Genomic DNA, 19944 nt, shown 5'->3' on the forward strand with positions numbered 1-19944 from the left:
CTATCTATGTATGGGTTTTGCTGGTTGTTCAGTTGCAGCCGAGACCCATCTTTTTTCAAATTCTTGTTGCAGTGCTCATGAGAATGTCCTAATCTTGAACAAAAAGAACAATACAGAGGAAGATTCTCTGTCTCAATACGTTGCCAAAAACCTGATTCCCCTTCGACAGCAACCCACACCCTTGGCACAACAAACTTCGCAACATCTATCTCTACGCACACCCTGGCTACACTAGGACGAATCCCAGCAGCCGTTGCCGAATCTAGAAACAAAGGTCTTCCTACTGGAGACAGTATGGAAAACAAAGAATGTTTGTTAAAATAATGAATAGGTAGAGCTGGAAGATTTACCCAAACCGGTACTAGAGATGATTCTCTATGCACATGAAATTCCCTGGTCCATCGAAACACACGCATTGGATGTTTACCCAACTGCCAAATTCCTCTTGTCCAAATTCTATTGAAATCTGCTTCAGCTATACATTTAATAAGGACATGCCTATAGTCCAGTAATCCAATGGAGACTTGGTCTTTCAGATTTAAAGAGGCAAAAAACTTTCGAATATCTTCCAGAGAAGGTCGTCCATGAGAGAATTTGCCAACCAAAGTCCATCTAAATGGTGCTGCAAGTTTGTCCGCTTCTATTCTGGAAAATATAACCGCCGCTTCACCCTTGTAAACAGAAGCCTGCCGAATCTGGATTGGAGATGTTGCCGGCTGTGAGAAAAGCTGAGAAAAAGATTTTTTTTTTGTAGGGGAAAATTCTTGCCCCTCAGCCGATGGCTGAAGGGCTGCCATGAAACCTTACGATGACTAGTGGCGAGAAGAGAGAAGATAGAGAGGATCCTAAGAAGAGAGTAAGCTGTAGTGGCATTAATATATCATAATCTTTGAAATTGTAATAATTTTACCTATAATTTTAGTTTTATAAATTTCAAATATAGTCGAACTATTGACGTACGAATTCATGCGTAATTTTATCGAACTTACAATTTTACGCCGAACTTTTCATCATGCTTTTGAAAAAAATGCATATAATATAGATAAATATTATATTTTGTATCATACCCATCGTGCATTTTTACTAACTATGCATGCAGCTATTAGGGAATTTAAAATTCATTTCTATTTGATCAAATGTGGTTGACAATTCAGCAGCATACGGCCGTTTGGTAATATTTCATTCAAAGTGCGAAAGTGCCTTTAAAAGTGTATCGATTTTATAAGCAAGTTGATTTGATTTAATTTGCTTGACTTGGAATTGCTTGAATTTGAGCCTATTCAAACTTAACGTGTTATTTATCAAGTTGAACTCAAATGAGTTTTTATCGAGTTGACGTTAAATCGAGCATGAGTAGTTTGATCTTTTTACCTGTAAAATTTAATTTTATACTAATCTAATCAAAATCGAGCCAAGTTTGAGCATTAACAAAATATCAAATATTGTTCAAACTTGATTTAATTAGTTGATGAATCAAACTTGAATAAGCTCTTATCGAGTCGAACTGAGTATTGACTAGCTCTGTTCATCTTCTAGTCCTAATTCGCATTTTCCTTGGTTGTCTGAGTTTTTTGTTTTTCCTTGATTATTTATATCTACTTCTTGAATTGAATTTCTTCATTTTATAACATTAGCAACAGTACAATTGCTAGATGCCATTTTTGTTTCTTTTCCTCCTTTATGACTCAATTCTGCAACCAATTTCAAGGACAATTTATTGATAATGGGATTGATGCAAGGAAATTTTCGTTTCTATATTATTGTTGTTTTGCAATTTTGGAGGAGCAGAGTTTCATTTTCACTTAGCAAAGAGAAGTGGAGGAGTTTTGGTTTGATAGAATGGTTTTTACAATTTTGGGCACCAAATAAGCACATTAATGTTTTAAAATTATCACCGACCTCCTAAACTGTAATACCCTTGACAACGAAATATATCCTCATGCCAAAAATGTAAAATTGGACCCACTTCTTATTTGGTGTCCAAATAGACAAACCCTAGAATAGAGCAACAAAGGTGCCAATTGATCAAAATTTTTAATAAAAGCAAAGAGATAGAATTATTTGGACATCGAAAGTTGTCCTAATTGATGTTTTAACACCTGAAGCAAATGCATTGGCCGAATAATGGACGGTTACATTCTCCGTCATTAATTCCTTCTAACTTGCACCTATTAGGGCAACTATCGTCAAAAGAGATGCAAGCGCCATCATAAAAGGCTGATGGTTTGGGGCACCCTTTGGCTTCAACTTCAACAATGATATCACCTATCAGTGACAAAAAATCAAAATGTGAATTAGAATATATGTGTATAGACGTTCGTGCGAGGGAGAAATGGACCAGGATAGTGTCTATTCAGAAGTAGAGAATATTCATCCTTCAATTACGTCTTCAAAATACACTTGAAATTGATTCTTTTGCACATCCAAATATGTGTCCAGATTGAATATCAATATGTTCACAAAATAATTAAATTTCGTCTATATCGATCTGCATAAAAGAGATGGACCCTTATTGGTACATCGACTTTTGAAGTTATAAATGTTCAAATATGAATAAAATGCCGCACAAATATGGGGAAAATATTCAAGAATGATTAATTGATCAAAAATGAAATCCAACTTGGTAAGCTTATTTTTAATGCAAGCCAGAAAAACTAATTTTGGCAAGCAATATTGTTAAAGCAATTATCTTTGTTTCAAAGCGCATTTTAGTCAAATGCTAAGATTACTCTTAATCAATCAACTTTATATATGTTCATTGATTTTTCTAGGATCCATTATGCATTAATTACTCCTCTTTTCTATCTCTAATTAAGTATTTTATGATAGGGTCTCTTACTCTTCTTTCTATTATTTTCATTTCTCTCTTTCTCACCCACACACTAATAGATATATTCTTTTATAATTACATAACATAGTTTTTGCTTTAATCTTTTCTTGTATCTTTTTGGTTCTATGCACTCTTGCTTTTTAACTTAAATTACATTGTGTTTGAAAAAAGAATCTTTGAGTAAAATTTGAAAAATAAAATAAGAGCATGTAGAATTAATATATGAGAAATTATTAAAGTCAAGGCCAATTTAGTAATTAATGTGAAAATAATTGATGAATTAATGTGAGAGACAGAGAGAGATAGAGAAAAATGTGAGTGAGTAGGAAAAAATTTTAATTGGAGAGAGAAGAAGAAGAGTAATTAGTACATAATGAATTTTAAAAAATCAATAAAAATATATGAAATTGACTGATTGAGGGTAATCTTGGCGATTGAGGAAACTTTACTCTAACAGAAACATTATTACCCTAAAAATATCGCTAGCCAATAATTTTGCTACAATCAAATACTTACTGGGAAAGAAAAGAAAGAGCAAGACGATGGCACCAATAATAAATTTCCTCATATCCATCTTCAACTTCAAATGCTTTCTTCTTCTTATTTGCCCTTCAACTTCAACTTTATTTGTTTGTTTGTTTGGTGCAAATGGGTTCTTCTTACATATATAGATTGGCAAAGGCGGAGGAATCATTGAATCATTAATTATTGATGCTAATATTTGACATGCATATGTAAAAAATATGTCATCATCCGGTGTGAAGAGATGAGTTAGGTGGTGTGGGGAGAGAAAGCGTAATCTCTGATTCTAAACTCAAATCCTCCCATTTACACCATTAAAAAAAAACATTCAAAAATTGTCATCATCGTTCTGTTTGTGGTGACCTTATCGATTTACCCGGAATGAATGGGAAATGGAGACGAATTTTCTTCGCTGGATAACTGCCTAGACGTTACGTGTTGTAGAGAATAAGGTTAGGGCAAAGAATCTTCCACTTTTGCTGTCTTTACTCTTGAGCTCAATCGGCAGATTTTTTACTCTTTATCGGACGTGAACGGCCGGCTAATTTAAATACTTTTCCGATACTTTCTTGTAATTAGAGACCCTTTTGCTTTGTATTCATTTATGTTTTTTTTTGTGGGATAGGCCCAGGTTGAGATTGAAGGACAACATAAATAAACCGGAAAAGAAAATAGAAAAGAAAACCCAAATATAAAAGAGAGGATGATTTCTCCCATAGTCGATATGCTTCAGTCGGAGCCTTTGCAATGGATAGAGTTAATCATACCAATGGAGTTTGGTATCATACGCAAATGCAATTAAAATCATTAGTTCAATGATGAGTTGATAAGGTTATGGTCATTTTCTTCCGTTCTGCTTTTATTATGCTCATTTAAAGCTCAATGTCTACAAAATGTATAAGGCTAGGACTCAAAAAATTGCAATGGCTATTATGCTCATTGAGGTGCTTCTAAATTGTTACTGTTTTGCAGATCAATTCATTGTCTAATTTGGTGTTCTGATGTTATTAAGTTTTTTAAACGATTTAATCTCCACATATCATTGTAGTTTAAAGTTGTGATTTTAAACTTGGATCGGACCGGTCGGTTCGACCGATCAAACAGAGAACTGACCAAGTGTTCGGTCCGAATTATTTTAAAAAATCAGATGTATAAAAACTCGGTAAAATCCGATCAAAAATCGGGTTTGACCGGCAAATCGGATGAACCGGTTTGATGTCAAGCTTTTTTTTTTTTTTTGAAAAGGTCAAAGCATTTTCAATTTTATTTTTTGGTCCCTAGGTTGTTAAAAATTATTAATATATCTCAAATATTTCATACTTTATAAATGTTATCCTAAAGTTTGGTATTATTTTTCAATTAAATCCATAATTTTAATTCTAAACTTGTCAATGTTCATTTAATAATATAAATTGCTACTTGATCATTCTAATTTCTTTGTATTTTCTTATTAAATATATTTGAAACACCAAATATAAATATATATATATATATATATGAATATACATTTATTAACATTAACATGCTCTTAAACATTTTACAGACAATATTTTAATTTTTAAATAATTTTTATTTATGATGTCATCCGGTTCAATTCCAATCGAATCCGGTCGAATTCATTGATCCCTGACCCGGAGCTCGACCAAGTCGATGCCTGGTCTGAGTCTGAAAACATAGGTTTAAAGGTTGTTGACAGTGTGAATTTGTTGTCATTTTTTGTTATGATTATTATTGCTTTTGGCTTTTTTCCAATAGATAACACTTGAGTTAGTTTGATTTAAAATTGATTTTGTCGCCTTATAGAATACATTGGTGTACACAGAAATCCTTGGGAAGAGACTAGTATTGTCTGAAGAAGGAAAACAATTCATGAAAATCGTCCAGAGAGAGAAAGATATGCAGCCATGTCTTTAGAAGAAAAGCTGGAACTCAGTGCAAAGAAACGTCAAAAGTATATCGCAAAAAAGCACAAAAGGATTATGGCCGGAAATTGTGACATGGTACTCCTATTGATGAATCTTGCTCTGACTCTTCTATTTCCAAAGTTTCTTTTGTGGTGAAAATCAACATGTAGCCAATCATCTAAGTGCTTTTATTATCTATCAAACTTTACTTTAATTTTGTGTATTCCTTGTGCACTTTAGTTACAGGGCAAGAACTTGAACACTACTTCCAATATAGGATGAATGGCCGAAGTAGTAATTTCAACGTTAGTAATTTTAATTCAATATACCTGTGGAATAGGTTGAGCTCCTCCTTCTTGGAGATTTCTTCTGCAAATCTGCTAAAGAAAGCATGTGGTTCCATATTTTGATTTATATACCAAATAAGGTCTCTTTTGACGCTTAAATTGCAGTTCATTGTGTACTATCATCACTAGACTTAATATTTTCCAGGTTTTGCTGCATCATCAACTACTCTCATAATCCTTCTTTTTTCGATGTTTCAGAATATCCAGGTATGACAGAAAAAAGCTAGATTTTGATCATTGGAGGAATTGGATACATTGGCAAGCTTATCGTTGAGGCATCCCGCCTTTGTTTTGATTAGAGGTACCACAATTTGTGAACCTGTTTGGGGAAATTACCCATCGAAAGCTTCAAGAACTTGGGTAATACTTTGGTACTTTTCATGAGTAATCTTGAATTCTTTTCACCTACCAATGTTTTATTGCTTTCAGGTTGATCATGTTCTGACAGGATCAAAGGGCTAAGGTTCCTCTATATTGTGGATTCACAGCTGATGGTTGAATAGCATTTTATAGTAATGTTGACTTGCTTAAAGGTGCTTGTGGTAAGTCTCAATGATGCTTCTACTACACAGCTTTTGGAGAACTCAAAAGTTATGAGATCCAAAGAAAAAGATTATTGTAAATTCCAACTAAAGAGGAAGAAATATGGAGGGATAAGCTGATGGCCAAAGGGCTTGCAGTTCTTGCGGCCACAAAAAAGTGAAAAGGAGTAGAGAGGAAGAGAGTAATTTTTAGGACCACGTAATGGGTGTCAAACCATCAAAATTAAAATTTATACTATAAAACTTAAATTCAAATATAGGGGTGAGTAGAGTTGTCTTCTTAGGGAATTGATGATTTATTTCCTTCTAAAGCAAGAATTAAATGGGAAGTTTGGAAAATTAAAATAAATAATCAACGTAAATAAAAATAATTAAATAGAAGAGAGTTAAAATTAAATTAATAACAAACAATCTCTATCTAAGGAAAAAATTTCGGAAGTGGTTCATACAACTGCATATTGATGCAATAATTATTTCATTTATTCATTAACAAATAGGTTATAATTGTCAAACAAGCGATGACAATCAATTTTTCCTAATATATCCATTGACTATTTTTCTAATCAAGAAATAACCCTAGATATGCCCGTAAGATTTAACTTCTTGATTGTATTAAAAACTAGAAAAGACCTATTCTAATAAATAAATAGGCTACCAGGGTTTATTTAAATTAAATCATATGTTTTCCTAACATGAAATCAATCAAACTAGTTATCACTAATTTAAGATAAGTAAACAATTGCGGATTTAACTGTCTCAACCAGTAATAGGTTAAGGTTGAATTAAACATCAGGCTGTTGATATTCAAATAACAAAATAACCATGAGAAATTAAATCAGAAAACATATGAAAGCAATATATAAAAACAATTTGATCTCACAGTTATAGTTGAACCAAATCTTTTATCATCCTTTGGCTAGAATAAGAAATTTAGTTGCTCCTCATTGAGAAAACCCAAGCAAAAATATATGAATTCTTGACAATGTTATTGTTTCACATGAATATCTGCATTACATGAAAAACAAAAAACAAGGACGGAGTGGTTTTATGGCCATGAAATTGGACATGTCAAAATCCTACGATAGAGTGGAGTGAAAATTCCTTGTTTCCATGATGGACAATATGGGCTTCTATACTGTCTGGAGAAAGTGGATAATGAGCTGCATTTCTTCAGTAACATACTCGTTCAGTATCAATGGAGTACCAAAAGAGTTTGTAATCCCACAAAGAAGAATAAGACAAGGTGATCCCCTATCACCCTATATATTCCTATTATGTTCAGAAGGTTTCTCCAACTTATTGAAGCAGGCAGAAGTGGACAAAAGGATCTTAGGGATAAAAATAAGCAGGAATGGACCAAGTATGACTCACCTATTTTTTGCAGATGACTCCCTAATGACATGAAATTCTGAGGAAATACGAGAGAGGTTCAGGTCAATCCATAAACCTGGAAAAATCCACAGTTTTTTTTCAGTAAGAATGTTAGTCAATAGAAGAAAATGGAAGTGAGCCAAAGTCCAGACACAATTCAAGTTGCAACTCAAGGAAAATATCTGGGGCTCCCTATGATGATAACAAGATCTAAAAAGCAAGTTTTTGGCTACATGAAGGACAGTGTCAAAAATAGAATGAATAGCTGGAAGAACAAGTTGCTCAGTCAAGGTGGGAAGGAAGTCTTATTGAAAATAGTATCCATGGCTATGCCTGTCTATACAATGTCCTGCTATAAGCTGCCAAACAAACTTTGTAAAGAAGTGACCTCCATCTTTGCCAACTATTGGGGGGGGAGAAGCTGAAGGAAGGAATAAGATGCACTAGTGCTCATGGGGGAAACTGACCAAAGAGAAAAAAGAGGGAGGATTGGGTTTCAAGGACTTCCAGAATTTTAACAAAGCCTTGCTGGCTAAACAGGTTTGGAGGTTGATCTCTAAACCAAACCTCTTAGTCAGCAAGGTCTTGAGGGCAAAGTACTTCCATAGGGACTCGATCTTTAAGTGCAAAGTACTTAAGAATGCTTCTTGGATCTGGCAAACCCTGATGAATGTTAGGGATTTTATGAAAAATGGAACAAGAAAGAAGATTGGTAATGGCAAGGCTACCAACATATGGGAGGATAACTGGATCCCTGGGAATAAAGATGGTAAAGTCACCTCTGGGAAACCTCAGCATAATAACATTAGAAGAGTAGATGAGCTGATTAGTGGTTACAGATGGAAAAAACCATTAGTGCTAAGGACTTTTAACCAGAAGGATGTAGAGGAAATCCTGCATATCCCTATTAGTATCTCAAGAAGGAAAGACAGCAATTACTGGTTACACGGTGAAAATGGCAACTACACTGTCAAATCAGGATATAAGGCACTATGCAGAGGGACAACTCAACAAGAGGGAAGAAGAGAAGATGAGGAAGAAACAAGTCTACCCAAATCCTGCGGAAAGATCTGGAAGTTGATGTGGAAGCTGAATGTCAAGAGTAAGCTAAAACACTTCATTTGGAGATGTATAAATGGAGTGTTACCAGTCAATGGTTTAGTATATAGAAGAACACATAATGGTGATCCAATCTGTGATGGATGTGGAGAGCAAGAAAAGTCTATTGAACATGTGTTCTTCCAATGCGAAAAGCTCAAAAGGTGTGGAAAATGGCTCCAATACAATGGGATGGAATAGCTGAACAGGCAGGGAACTTTCTAGCTTGGTGGAATGCTATTATGGAAGCTACAAATAGGACAAATGGAAGGGAACATATAGATCTCACAGTGAATATTCTCTGGCAAATCTGAAAAATTAGAAATGTTTGGAAGTTCAATGCCAAACAAAGACACCCATGGAAAGCTATTCAAAAGGCTCAACAAGAATGGCAGGAGCAAGTATCAGCCCAAAGAAAAGAGAAAACGAACACTGATGATGCTCGGAGAGCTAGAGAGGAAATAGAAGCAAAGGAAGAAGGAAGTGATGAAATTCAGATTAGAGTGACAACTCAAGTGCGAAAAGAATCAAATAGAGTTGGGATGGGAATTATAGCAACTAACTGCAACAATCTGGTGGTGACAGCATGGGCACCTAATGGCAGAAGATTAGGGAACCAGTTGCAGACTACTGCGGAAGCTGTTAAAATGTCCATCATCAAGGCCAGACAACAACATTGGCAGAAGATTAAAGTTCATATCCCTATCACTTAGTTGTTGAAGGAGATAACTGAAAGGAAGACTAAGGACATCAGAATGGCATTCAAGGCACTCTGCTATTGGTGCACTCAATTCGGCCACTACCTTCCTTTTTGGACTTCTTTCATCAGCTTAGGAATTTAAAGGCTGTCGGATCTACAACGGCATTCTGCAGACCAGCACCAACAATCTTTGTAACTGGCTAGGGTGCGAGAACTACTGGCGGTCAAAATCCACTGTCGAAGACAAAAATAAATCCTTTAAACTCTAGCAATTTGTACGTATCGAAGCAGAGGAAGGAGCAGGGGAAGCTGAAGCGACTTTAGAAGAAGGATGCAACAGTAAAAAAAAAAAAAAAAAAAAAATTCTACTCTCCTGAACCGCAGCTCTGCTTTACTATTTCCAGACCCCTTGGAAACCAGTATGTGCTGGGACAGGTAATTTCATATCTATGTTCTGCTTTCCCAAGCTATCACCTTTTAGTTTGTCTTAGCTCTTCTTTTCCTTTTTAGCTTTTTTCTGGTAGTTTATAGTAGATCCGCCCCTTTTGGGTTACGTCTGGGTTAGCTTTCTTACTCGGAAGGAAGTGTGTGGAATACCATTTGATTTATCTTCTCCATGGCGGAGGAACTGGCTGAGATTTTGCAAAACTTTGATCTCTCCAGTGCAGAGCTCCAAACCACGACCCTAGGATATGAGGAAATAGGTGGGGGGTTCAAGAGTGTAGAAGTAGCTTGATTGGGAAGGTCGTGGGAGAGAAAGTATCGAACTATACTGGAATCAAGAACTTTGTCATAGCTGCGTGGAGTTTCCCAAGAGAATTACAAGTGGTGGAGCTAGGACCCAATCTGTTCCAATTCATATTACCTTCAGCAAATGATAGACTAAGGATTCTGTCTGGTGGACCGTGGATAGTGGACAACCAAGTGTTGGTGCTAAGCGAGTGGTATGAAGGGATTGAGGAGGATGCTGAGGCTTTCAGGTCAGTTCCTTTATGGGTACAGGTCTGGAATTTACCAGTCCATTGGATGTCAAAGGAAGCTGGGAGAAGGCTTGGGTCAAACTTTCAGTCGGTAAGAGAGGTAATTGTCCCTCAAACAGGTGGGAAAGAAGGAAGACACTTGAAACTTTTTGTGGTGGCAGACATCTCACAACCACTACTGCGAGGTACCATTGTCAAGGTGGGTGAACAAACTAAATGGGCTAGTTTCAAATATGAGAGGTGCCCGGATTTTTGTTATAAGTGTGGTATCATTGGACACAGTGAGAGAAATTACCAGAGGCAAGATGACAAGGGGCTGGGGAAAAAGGATAACCAATATGGCCCTTGGCTAAGGGCAGGCAATGTGAGGAGTCCCCAGCAGAAGCAACAAGTTGGTACGGTGTACAATCCCCAAAAACATCACTGGAGACTTCAAGATGGGGAGTGGAGGGAGAAAAGGCAATCTGCAGGCCCAGAAAAAGCCCTGCAAACACATCTTGACAATGAAAGTGGTCTAGCTAGGAAGCTTGTGGCTGATACGGGGCTGGAGACAAGCACTGTCAGGGGCCAGGATGGCCAGGAAAATGGGTTGTTAGCAGAGATGAGAGCACTCTCAGAGAAGCTTAATGAATCTGGTAGCAAGGCTGGTTCGGAGTTAACGGAAATTCTACACATTGGACAATCAAAGGGGGGTAATCTGGAACCCAAATTGCCGAGCTCATATGAGGGGACATCTCAACCTGAAGAACAGTTCATAGTTAAACCAGCCTCTGAAGGTCCAATGATGGAGGCTGAACAAGATAACTTGATAATCCAAATCCCATGGGATGATGGACAGAAGGATGAAACTCCAGGTGCTGCATCTACGAATATTACTGTTGAGGGTGGACCAATGATCAAACAAGCGTTGGCTAAACAGTCCAGACGTATCCAAAGAACCTTAAGGTCCCCAAGGACACCTAGGCAACCAGAGGAAAAATTGAACATCAACACAGGTAGGGAAAGGAAAGCTGGGAAAAGGAAAGGGTTCAAGGGGGAGCTTGATATGGATATTGATGAGGACACCATACAGGAGGGTAAGAGGAGCAAGGTGGATTGTATGGATATCTTGACAGCAGCTATGGAGGAGGGGGAGGGGTCCAACCCTTTATGGACCCCAATGGCTAAATGAGAGTCCTGGTGTGGAATTGTCAAGGAGTGGGGAGCCCCTTGACAATTCCCCAGTTGAGAGAGGTGAATAACCTCTCCTCTCCAGACATAGTATTTTTGTGTGAAACCAAAAATAGAAGTAAATATCTGGAAAAAGTTAAAAATATTCTGAGATTTGATGAAGTTGTCATCGTGGATGCTATGAACAAGGCTGGTGGGATGGCAATTCTTTGGAGGGAGGAGATTAGGATAAAACAAGTACTCAAGACTGCCTTTACAATTGAAGCTCAAATTGAGGATAAGGAAAGTAGACGTGATTGGTGGTTTATTGGTATTTACGCTAGCAGTGATGATCAAGATAGGAAACAGCAATGGCTAGTACTCCAAGCTAGGAAAGTTTTGTGGGGAGAAAGATGGATTATGGCTGGTGACTTTAATGACATTGTTTCGAATGAAGAAAAATGGGGTGGAACCTGGAGGGACGAAGGTAGCTTCAAGGCATTCAAAAACTTTATCAATGATAATCAATTGATGGATATTGGTTTTGAGGGTCATCCTTGGACCTGGTGTAATAATTGGGAAGGTGAGGGTGAGATTAAACAAAGACTGGATAGAGGTTTGTGTAGCTATCCTTGGCTCCAAGTTTTTGATAAGGTTAAGTGTAAACACCTGGATTCTTTTGCATCTGATCATAGCATGCTGCTTATAGACACACATCCAACAAAATTCAGGAGAAAAAAGAGGTTCTACTTTGACAAAAGGTGGCTCCAACGGGATGAAGTCTTGGATGTTGTTAGACAGGCGTGGGACCAAAGGGACGATGGCTCAAGGATGTTCAAGGTTATGCAGAAAGTGAAAAGGTGTCGAGTAAATCTACTGAAGTGGAACAGTAAAATCCAAGGCAATTCAAAACAAAAAATAGAGCAAATCAAGGACCAAATGCAGCAACTAAATCTGTGTGATGCTGAGGTGAAACGAGAGAGGAAGAAGAGGCTTAAGAATGAACTGAAAGAGGCTTATAGAGATGAAGAGATCTACTGAGGTCAAAAAGCAAGGGTGCAATGGCTCAAGGCAGGAGACAAAAATACCAAATTTTTCCATGCCAGTGTGGAGGGGAGAAGGAGGAGGAACAAAGTGATCAACATCCAAAAAGAGGATGGCACATGGACTAAGAATGAAGATGAGCTCAGTGTAGAGATAGCTAGCTATTATAGAGAACTCTTCAAGACTTCAGATGCAAATGAAATGGAGGAAGTGTTAAATGGTATTCCACACACAATCTCAGGTAGTATGAATGCTAACCTAACAAAACCTGTGGACGAAGGGGAGATTAGATCAGCCCTCTTTTCTATGAATCCTGATAAAGCTCCGGGTGTAGATGGAATGCCTCCCATTTTTTTCCAAAAGTTTTGGAACATAGTTAAAAAGGATTTGGTAGGAGCTGTCCAAACTTTCTTCCACACTAGTCATTTGCTTAAGTCTGTAAATCATACAGCCATTTCTCTCATTCCTAAAATTTTGATTCCCACATCCCTTAAGCACTATAGACCTATTAGCTTGTGCACGACAGTTTATAAAATCATAGCAAAGATTCTAGCTAATAGGTTGAAGCAGGTTCTCCATGCCTGTATCAGTAAAACTCAGTCAGCTTTTGTTCCTGGTAGGCAAATCCTAGACAATATTATGATTTCACATGAGTTTTTACACTTCCTCAAAAACAAACGGCAAGGGAAAGAAGGATTTATGGCTGTGAAATTAGATATGTCTAAAGCTTATGACAGGGTGGAATGGGGGTTCCTGGATGCTGTAATGCGGAAAATGGGGTTCAATGACAAATGGAGAAGCTGGATAATGGAGTGTATTTCTACTGCTTCTTACTCGTTCCTGGTTAATGGCGAAGTCAAGGAGTATGTGGTGCCACAAAGGGGCATTAGGCAGGGTGATCCACTGTCACCCTACTTATTCCTCCTATGCTCGGAAGGTTTTTCCAATCTCCTCCAAAAGGCAGCGTCTGAGAAAAGAATTGAAGGCATGGGAATCAGCAGGAGGGGACCAAGACTAACCCATTTATTTTTTGCAGATGACTCTTTGATATTTTGTAAAGCAGATTCCCAGAATGCAGCTGAGCTCAAAAGGTTACTGAACGTTTATGAAAGAGGAACGGGCCAGTTGATTAACCTGGAAAAATCCTCAGTCATCTTCAGCAACAATATGCAGCAGGAAACGAAGGAGGAAGTCAGCCAAGCTCTAGGAAATCTCCATGTTGTAAGCCAAGGCAAATACTTGGGTCTTCCAATGGTGGTCACAAGATCTAAACAGCAGCTGTTTGGATACATTAAATCCAGTATTCAACAAAGACTAAAAAAGTGGAAAAATAAACTTTTGAGTGCAGCAGGTAAGGAGATTATGCTCAAGTCTGTGGCATTGGCTCTGCCAATATACACAATGTCTTGCTTCAAGTTACCTAAAAAGTTGTGCAAGGAGATTAATTCCACAATGGCCAACTATTGGTGGGGTGAGGAGAATGGGAAGAACAAGATTCACTGGAAAGCTTGGAACAAGATATCGAGGGACAAGAAGGCAGGTGGCTTAGGCTTCAAGGATTTGGAGGCTTTCAATCTAGCCTTATTGGGAAAGCAGATTTGGAGGTTGCTCACTCAACCAAATTTGCTGGTCAGTAGAGTTCTAAAGTCCAGGTATCACCCAAAGCAATCAATTTTCAAGTGTAAAGTTGCAGGGAATGCTTCATGGATTTGGAAAGGACTGATGCGAGCTAGGCAGCTGGTTGAAGAAGGAACTCGAAAAAGGATTGGTAATGGTCTGAGTACTAACATTTGGGAGGACAACTGGATTCCTATGACACCAAATGGAAGAGTGACAACACAGCAGCCACAAGGAGCTAATTTGGTTAAGGTGGCAGACTTGATCGTCCAGAAAAGATGGAACAAGAACCTTCTCTTTAGGAATTTCACCTCCACGGATGTTGAAGGAATACTAAGCATCCCCATAAGCTTAGTAGACAGAGAGGACAGCAACTTTTGGATTCATAATTCAAATGGGCTTTATTCAGTGCGATCAGCCTACAGGGTACTAACTGAAGAGCCGAAGGCTTTCGAGCAGGAGCTCAGGGGGCCAGCTAGTACTAGCTGGAGTATCCAAAGTCAGAAAATTTGGAAGTACCTGTGGAAACTGAATATTAAGCATAAAGTGAAGCTTTTCTTATGGAAATGTCTCAACCAAGCATTACCTGTAAGACACCTCATTCACAGTAGAACACAACAAGGTGATCCTATTTGTAGAGTATGCGGAGAAGAATGCGAAACAGTTGAACATGCATTACTCAACTGTAACCATGTTAAACTGGTGTGGAGAATGGCAACTATCCAATGGGAGGGAATTACAAATCTGCAAGGCTGTTTTGGTTCGTGGTGGACCGCGGTGATGGAGGCGAGGTCCAGAAGTGAGGGAGATGAACACATTTCTCTCACGGCTAACATTCTTTGGCAGATTTGGAAGAGCAGAAATGCGACGGAATTTGAAGGTAAGCAGCATCCCCCAATACGAATAGTGCAGAAAGCTCATGAGGAATGGTTGGAATATGGTGAAGCTAATCTCACTGCTTTAAAGAGGAGTACAGAAGAAACAGGAGACCAGCCGCAACCCCCCCAGCAACAAGAACAAACAGCAGGCATTCTGAGATTAAGATTTGCTATCGAAAAGAGCAAAGACAGCCCCCAAATGGGGATTGGAGCAACTGTCTCTTTGGATAACCAACAACTGATGAGAGGATGGGCTCTACGGGAAAGATGTTCTTGCCATAAGCTAATTGATGAACTTACTGCAATTAAGCTACTGATTTGTAAAGCTGCTGTACAGAGTTTGGAGCGGTTAGAAGTTCAGGTCCAGGATAAGCAGACACTCCATCTTATCCAGCAGCCAAAATCTTCGGATATGCGAGTGGTCACACTGCTGGAGGATATACATAACCTTAAGTACCTGTTTCGTATGTGTTCCTTTTGCCTAGTTAACAGGGATATTAACCATATTACTCATAGGATTAGCGCTCATGCGCTAGATTTTTTTTGTTGACCAAGAATTCTGGATTCATCAGTGATAGTTAGCACTGACTGTGTAGTTCCCTCAAGTCTTTACTTGAAATTGTAAAGGTTTTGTTCATCTATAAAATCACTTATCGTTTCGGAAAAAAAAAAGGTCCTTATTCCAGAAATGCTCCTTTTGTTTAGATAGGAGCCTAGATTGTAGATGTAAATTGATTAGTGATTATGCTTTAGGGATCTTTCAAGATGAGGTATGGATCAATTCTTAGTATGTTTAACACTATGGTATAGAATCACTTGAGCCTTTGCTCATATAAGTATACATCTTTTGTCCATCAATATAAATTCTATCGTTGCTGAAAAAAAAAATATGCCAAGAAGAGAGATGCAAAAGTCGTTGCTTTTTATTGGATCTCACGGTTATAGTTGAACCAAATCTTTTATCATCCCTTGGCTAGAATAAGAAATTTAGTTGCTCTTCGTTGAGAAAACCCAAGCAAAAATATATGAATTCTTGACAATGTTATTGTTTCACATGAATATCTGCATTACATGAAAAACAAAAAACAAGGACGGAGTGGTTTTATGGCCATGAAATTGGACATGTCAAAGGCCTACGATAGAGTGGAGTAAAAATTCCTTGTTTCCATGATGGACAACATGGGCTTCTATACTGTCTGGAGAAAGTGGATAATGAGCTGCATTTCTTCAGTAACATACTCGTTCAGTATCAATGGAGTACCAAAAGAGTTTGTAATCCCACAAAGAAGAATAAGACAAGGTGATCCCCTATCACCCTATATATTCCTATTATGTTCAGAAGGTTTCTCCAACTTATTGAAGCAGGCAGAAGTGGACAAAAGGATCTTAGGGATAAAAATAAGCAGGAATGGACCAAGTATGACTCACCTATTTTTTGTAGATGACTCCCTAATGACATGAAATTCTGAGGAAATACGAGAGAGGTTCAGGTCAATCCATAAACCTGGAAAAATCCACAGTTTTTTTCAGTAAGAATGTTAGTCAATAGATCACTCGCAAAAACATATTTCCAACAAATAAATTAAAGCAATTAAAAAATTTTAATTAAAACCCATTTGTTTCTTCAAAAGAATGAAATAGTGCTAAAGCTCTCAAGCAGTAAACCCTTAGTGCAACAAAACTGAGGAATATGTCTAAGGGTTTAGTGCTTGAGAGCTTTAACACTATTTCGTTCTTTTGAAAAAGCAAATGGGTTTTAATTAAGATTTTTTAATTGTTTTAATTTATTTGTTGGAAATATGTTTTTGCGAGTGGTCTATTAATTCTATCCCCAAAATTTATAACCGGCTTATTAGATGGTTTGATTCACAACGGAGAGTTTATTTCTAGGATGTAAAAGCTTGGATTTTTAAATGTGAAGGACCAACTTGCTTCGTTTTAAATGTGAGGGACGAAAAGAATAATTTTACAAAATGTGAGGGATGAAATAGGTCATTTTCTCTTAAAAAAATAAAATTTTACAAATAGTTCTTTCCTTTTTTTGCTTTGACAATACTAATAGCGGGGGAGGAAGGTACGCGATTTGAGGGTTAGTAGTTGGTTCCCTAACAAATAATACAAATTATTGTTGCCTTCCACAAGATCAACACAAAAAAAAAAAAGAAAAAATTTCGGGCGAGTGACAATACCAATTCTTACTTGATATTCCAAAGGTTAAAGCCAGAAGTGTGTTTGGTGTTTAAAAATTCAATCTTTGTTCCTCATGCTGTGTGTTTGGTGCATCTACCATGCTCTCCTAATCAACTTCATTAAAACAATCACAACTAAATATAGAAAAAGGATTTATCATAATTATAAAACTAAGAAGAAATATAATTTGCAACATAAAAATGTTGGAATTATACAACTTCTCTGCAGATTTATAGTACTAGAATAAATGAATGGGAGGGGTTAAATCCAAACCCTTATATCCTAAATCCACACCCTAGCTATCAATATGACAATTAAGTCCCTCTCACTTAATGACTTTCACATATAATTTTTAATGTTTCAAAATTATTATTTCATACAATGAAAACAATTTGCCATAACACTATTCTTTCAATTATTTTCCTAATTTTTTAAAAATTCATTGCATGTTGTTTTTAATAATTTGTACTACATTAAGATCTTTAAATAATAATAAATTCATGAAACTAATCAAGTTGGGGAATACAGTTAGAGATCATATGTACTTCAAGGGTGTTATTACATAAATAATTTCATCATTTCAACATAATAGATATGCATCCTATAAAAGAAACTAAAAAAACCACCAAAAGAACATCCCATGATGCATAAATTTGGTATAATGTTTAATTAACAGCCAAAACCTCCAATGGGGTTACATATAAATGCCGAAATATTAGAAATTTTTACAAGGAACATGAATACTATGATAATTTTGATTGTTATATACTAAAAAATAAAAAAAATTTAAAAATACACATTTCACATCTTATAAGGTGAACGTTTTTCAAAACCCATGAGACTTTTGTTGAAAACATCTAGAAGAAAAAGTAATTGAAGAAATGGTTAAAAATCAATGTTAAGCAAATTGTTTGCAAGTATAAAAGTTAAATTTCGAATTGCAAAATCTTAGAAGAAAACCATTCATTGTAAAGGGTTTTAATTTCATATTAACCTTTAAGGTGTGGATATAGGATATGAGAGTGTGGATTTAGCCCCTTCTTGAATGAATTAGGTTCCGTTTGGTAAAATTGAATCTGAATTCTGAAGTTTGAATTCTGAAATCTGAATACTGAAATAATTAATTTGCTGAATTTTAAGCACTGAAAAAATTTATGAATGTCTGAATTTTAATGCTAAACCTATTTATACTATTTGATAAATATTTATAGCTGAATGCTTAATAAGTTTAATTTGACAATTTTGCCCTTATATCCTTTCATTCAAAAAAGAAATAGAATCTATGATTTAATTAATTTAAAATTATTAGGTATGAAAATGACAATATTTATTTTTAAATCAAGTTAATATAAAAGATGAAATATATTATATGAGAAGTATGGAGAAGATGTGAAAGTCATTAAAAAGGGAGAAAAAAGAAACTAAAAATCGTTAGATGGAGAATATTAGGTTATTTAATTAGATAAGAATTTTGAACATAATTAATAAACAAGGGTAAATTTGGTAGATAAGATAAAGTAGTTGAAGTAACTCTATTGATTCTTATCAGAATTAAACATTCAGTTAGGATTCTTGTGCTAAAAAAAATACACACAGGTTCAGCAGTGCTTAACATGTTCAGCAAATAGATTTTCATTTATCAAACACTCAAAACATTTGAATTTCTAAAAAAATTCAGATTCAGCACTTTTTTATGTTATCAAACATACCCTTAGTTGTTGAATAAATTTAGTTATTAGGAGTAGTTCCACATTTTGTGACTTTTAACTAGTGTAACTATTTTGAATTATATTTTGTTGATATTTATTAGCAGAAAATTGTGATGGTTGGTTTCTTGTATGTTCTATGAATGGCGAACTCATAAATGAAGAATTTAGAATCTTTTCCAATCCCTCAAAATAAGACTTTATAATAAGTCCTTTTTTTTCCAATATTAACTATTAGTAATGTTTCTTAATTTATACTCTAAATTTTAACAAAAATAAATAACAAATTATGGAAGCAACATCTTCAAACCTATTAGAATGCTTGTGATTTCTATGCACTTCAACATGCTTCAATTGACCGTGGACTCTTGAGAGAAAGAGCCATGGTCATTTGGCGACAAAAGCTCCCCATTACTTTTTGTTTTTTTCCTCTAAAACTTTGCAAGCTAAAGTAAAATTGAAGTTTTCTTGTGATCTTGTCCCATATGCTGTCTAATTTATTGACTTTTCCGTTTCTAATAATTGAGCATATGCATTTGCTTTTGTAATTTGTCCCAATGAATGTGTAATTGCTTTTGTCATCTTGGGTTTGGCTGGCTGACAGCAATAATACCTGTATGACGTAGTATTTTACCCTATCTTTTTTTTTGGGGGGTTGAGAACGGAGTAGAAAAAGCAAGACAAAGGAGGGAAATTGAAATAGGAGTTAAATCTCATGGACACACTCAATTTAAACAAAGGGACAAGTATCATTTTAAAACATGGTGTAATACTAATTAAAAAAGTGTAATAAAAAAGCCAAAGCCCTTGTATCTCATAAATAACTTGCCTTTGTCATCTTGGGTTATGGTGACTTGCACAATTGCACAATCGCACAATCGGATTAACGTCCAATTGCTATTTTTTCTCAAAAAATTTTACTTTTTTTCAAATACATTTTTTTAATCATTCTTTTATCATACATATATCAAATCTTTATAATGTGCGTATATGCGTGTGCATGTTTTACAAAAACTCCAAAAAATAGTAATCCAAACGGTTTCTAAGACTGTCTGCGCAACTACTA

At 36.2% G+C, this 19944-nt stretch overlaps 2 protein-coding genes across 2 annotated transcripts; both read left to right on the plus strand.

Moving 5' to 3' along the window:
* The first annotated feature begins 11461 nt into the window (after window positions 1–11461).
* LOC140004855 (uncharacterized) lies at window positions 11462–12484 on the plus strand. Its single transcript, XM_072045011.1, has one exon. The coding sequence runs from the start codon at window positions 11462–11464 to the stop codon at window positions 12482–12484; it is 1023 nt and encodes a 340-aa protein (XP_071901112.1).
* Window positions 12485–12688: 204 nt separating this feature from the next.
* Window positions 12689–15532, plus strand: LOC113739314 (uncharacterized). The gene has a single exon (XM_027266542.2). The coding sequence runs from the start codon at window positions 12689–12691 to the stop codon at window positions 15530–15532; it is 2844 nt and encodes a 947-aa protein (XP_027122343.1).
* Window positions 15533–19944: the final 4412 nt, after the last annotated feature.

The sequence above is a fragment of the Coffea arabica genome, chromosome 4c (assembly GCF_036785885.1).
Source record: "Coffea arabica cultivar ET-39 chromosome 4c, Coffea Arabica ET-39 HiFi, whole genome shotgun sequence".
In the NCBI taxonomy this organism is placed as follows: domain Eukaryota; kingdom Viridiplantae; phylum Streptophyta; class Magnoliopsida; order Gentianales; family Rubiaceae; genus Coffea; species Coffea arabica.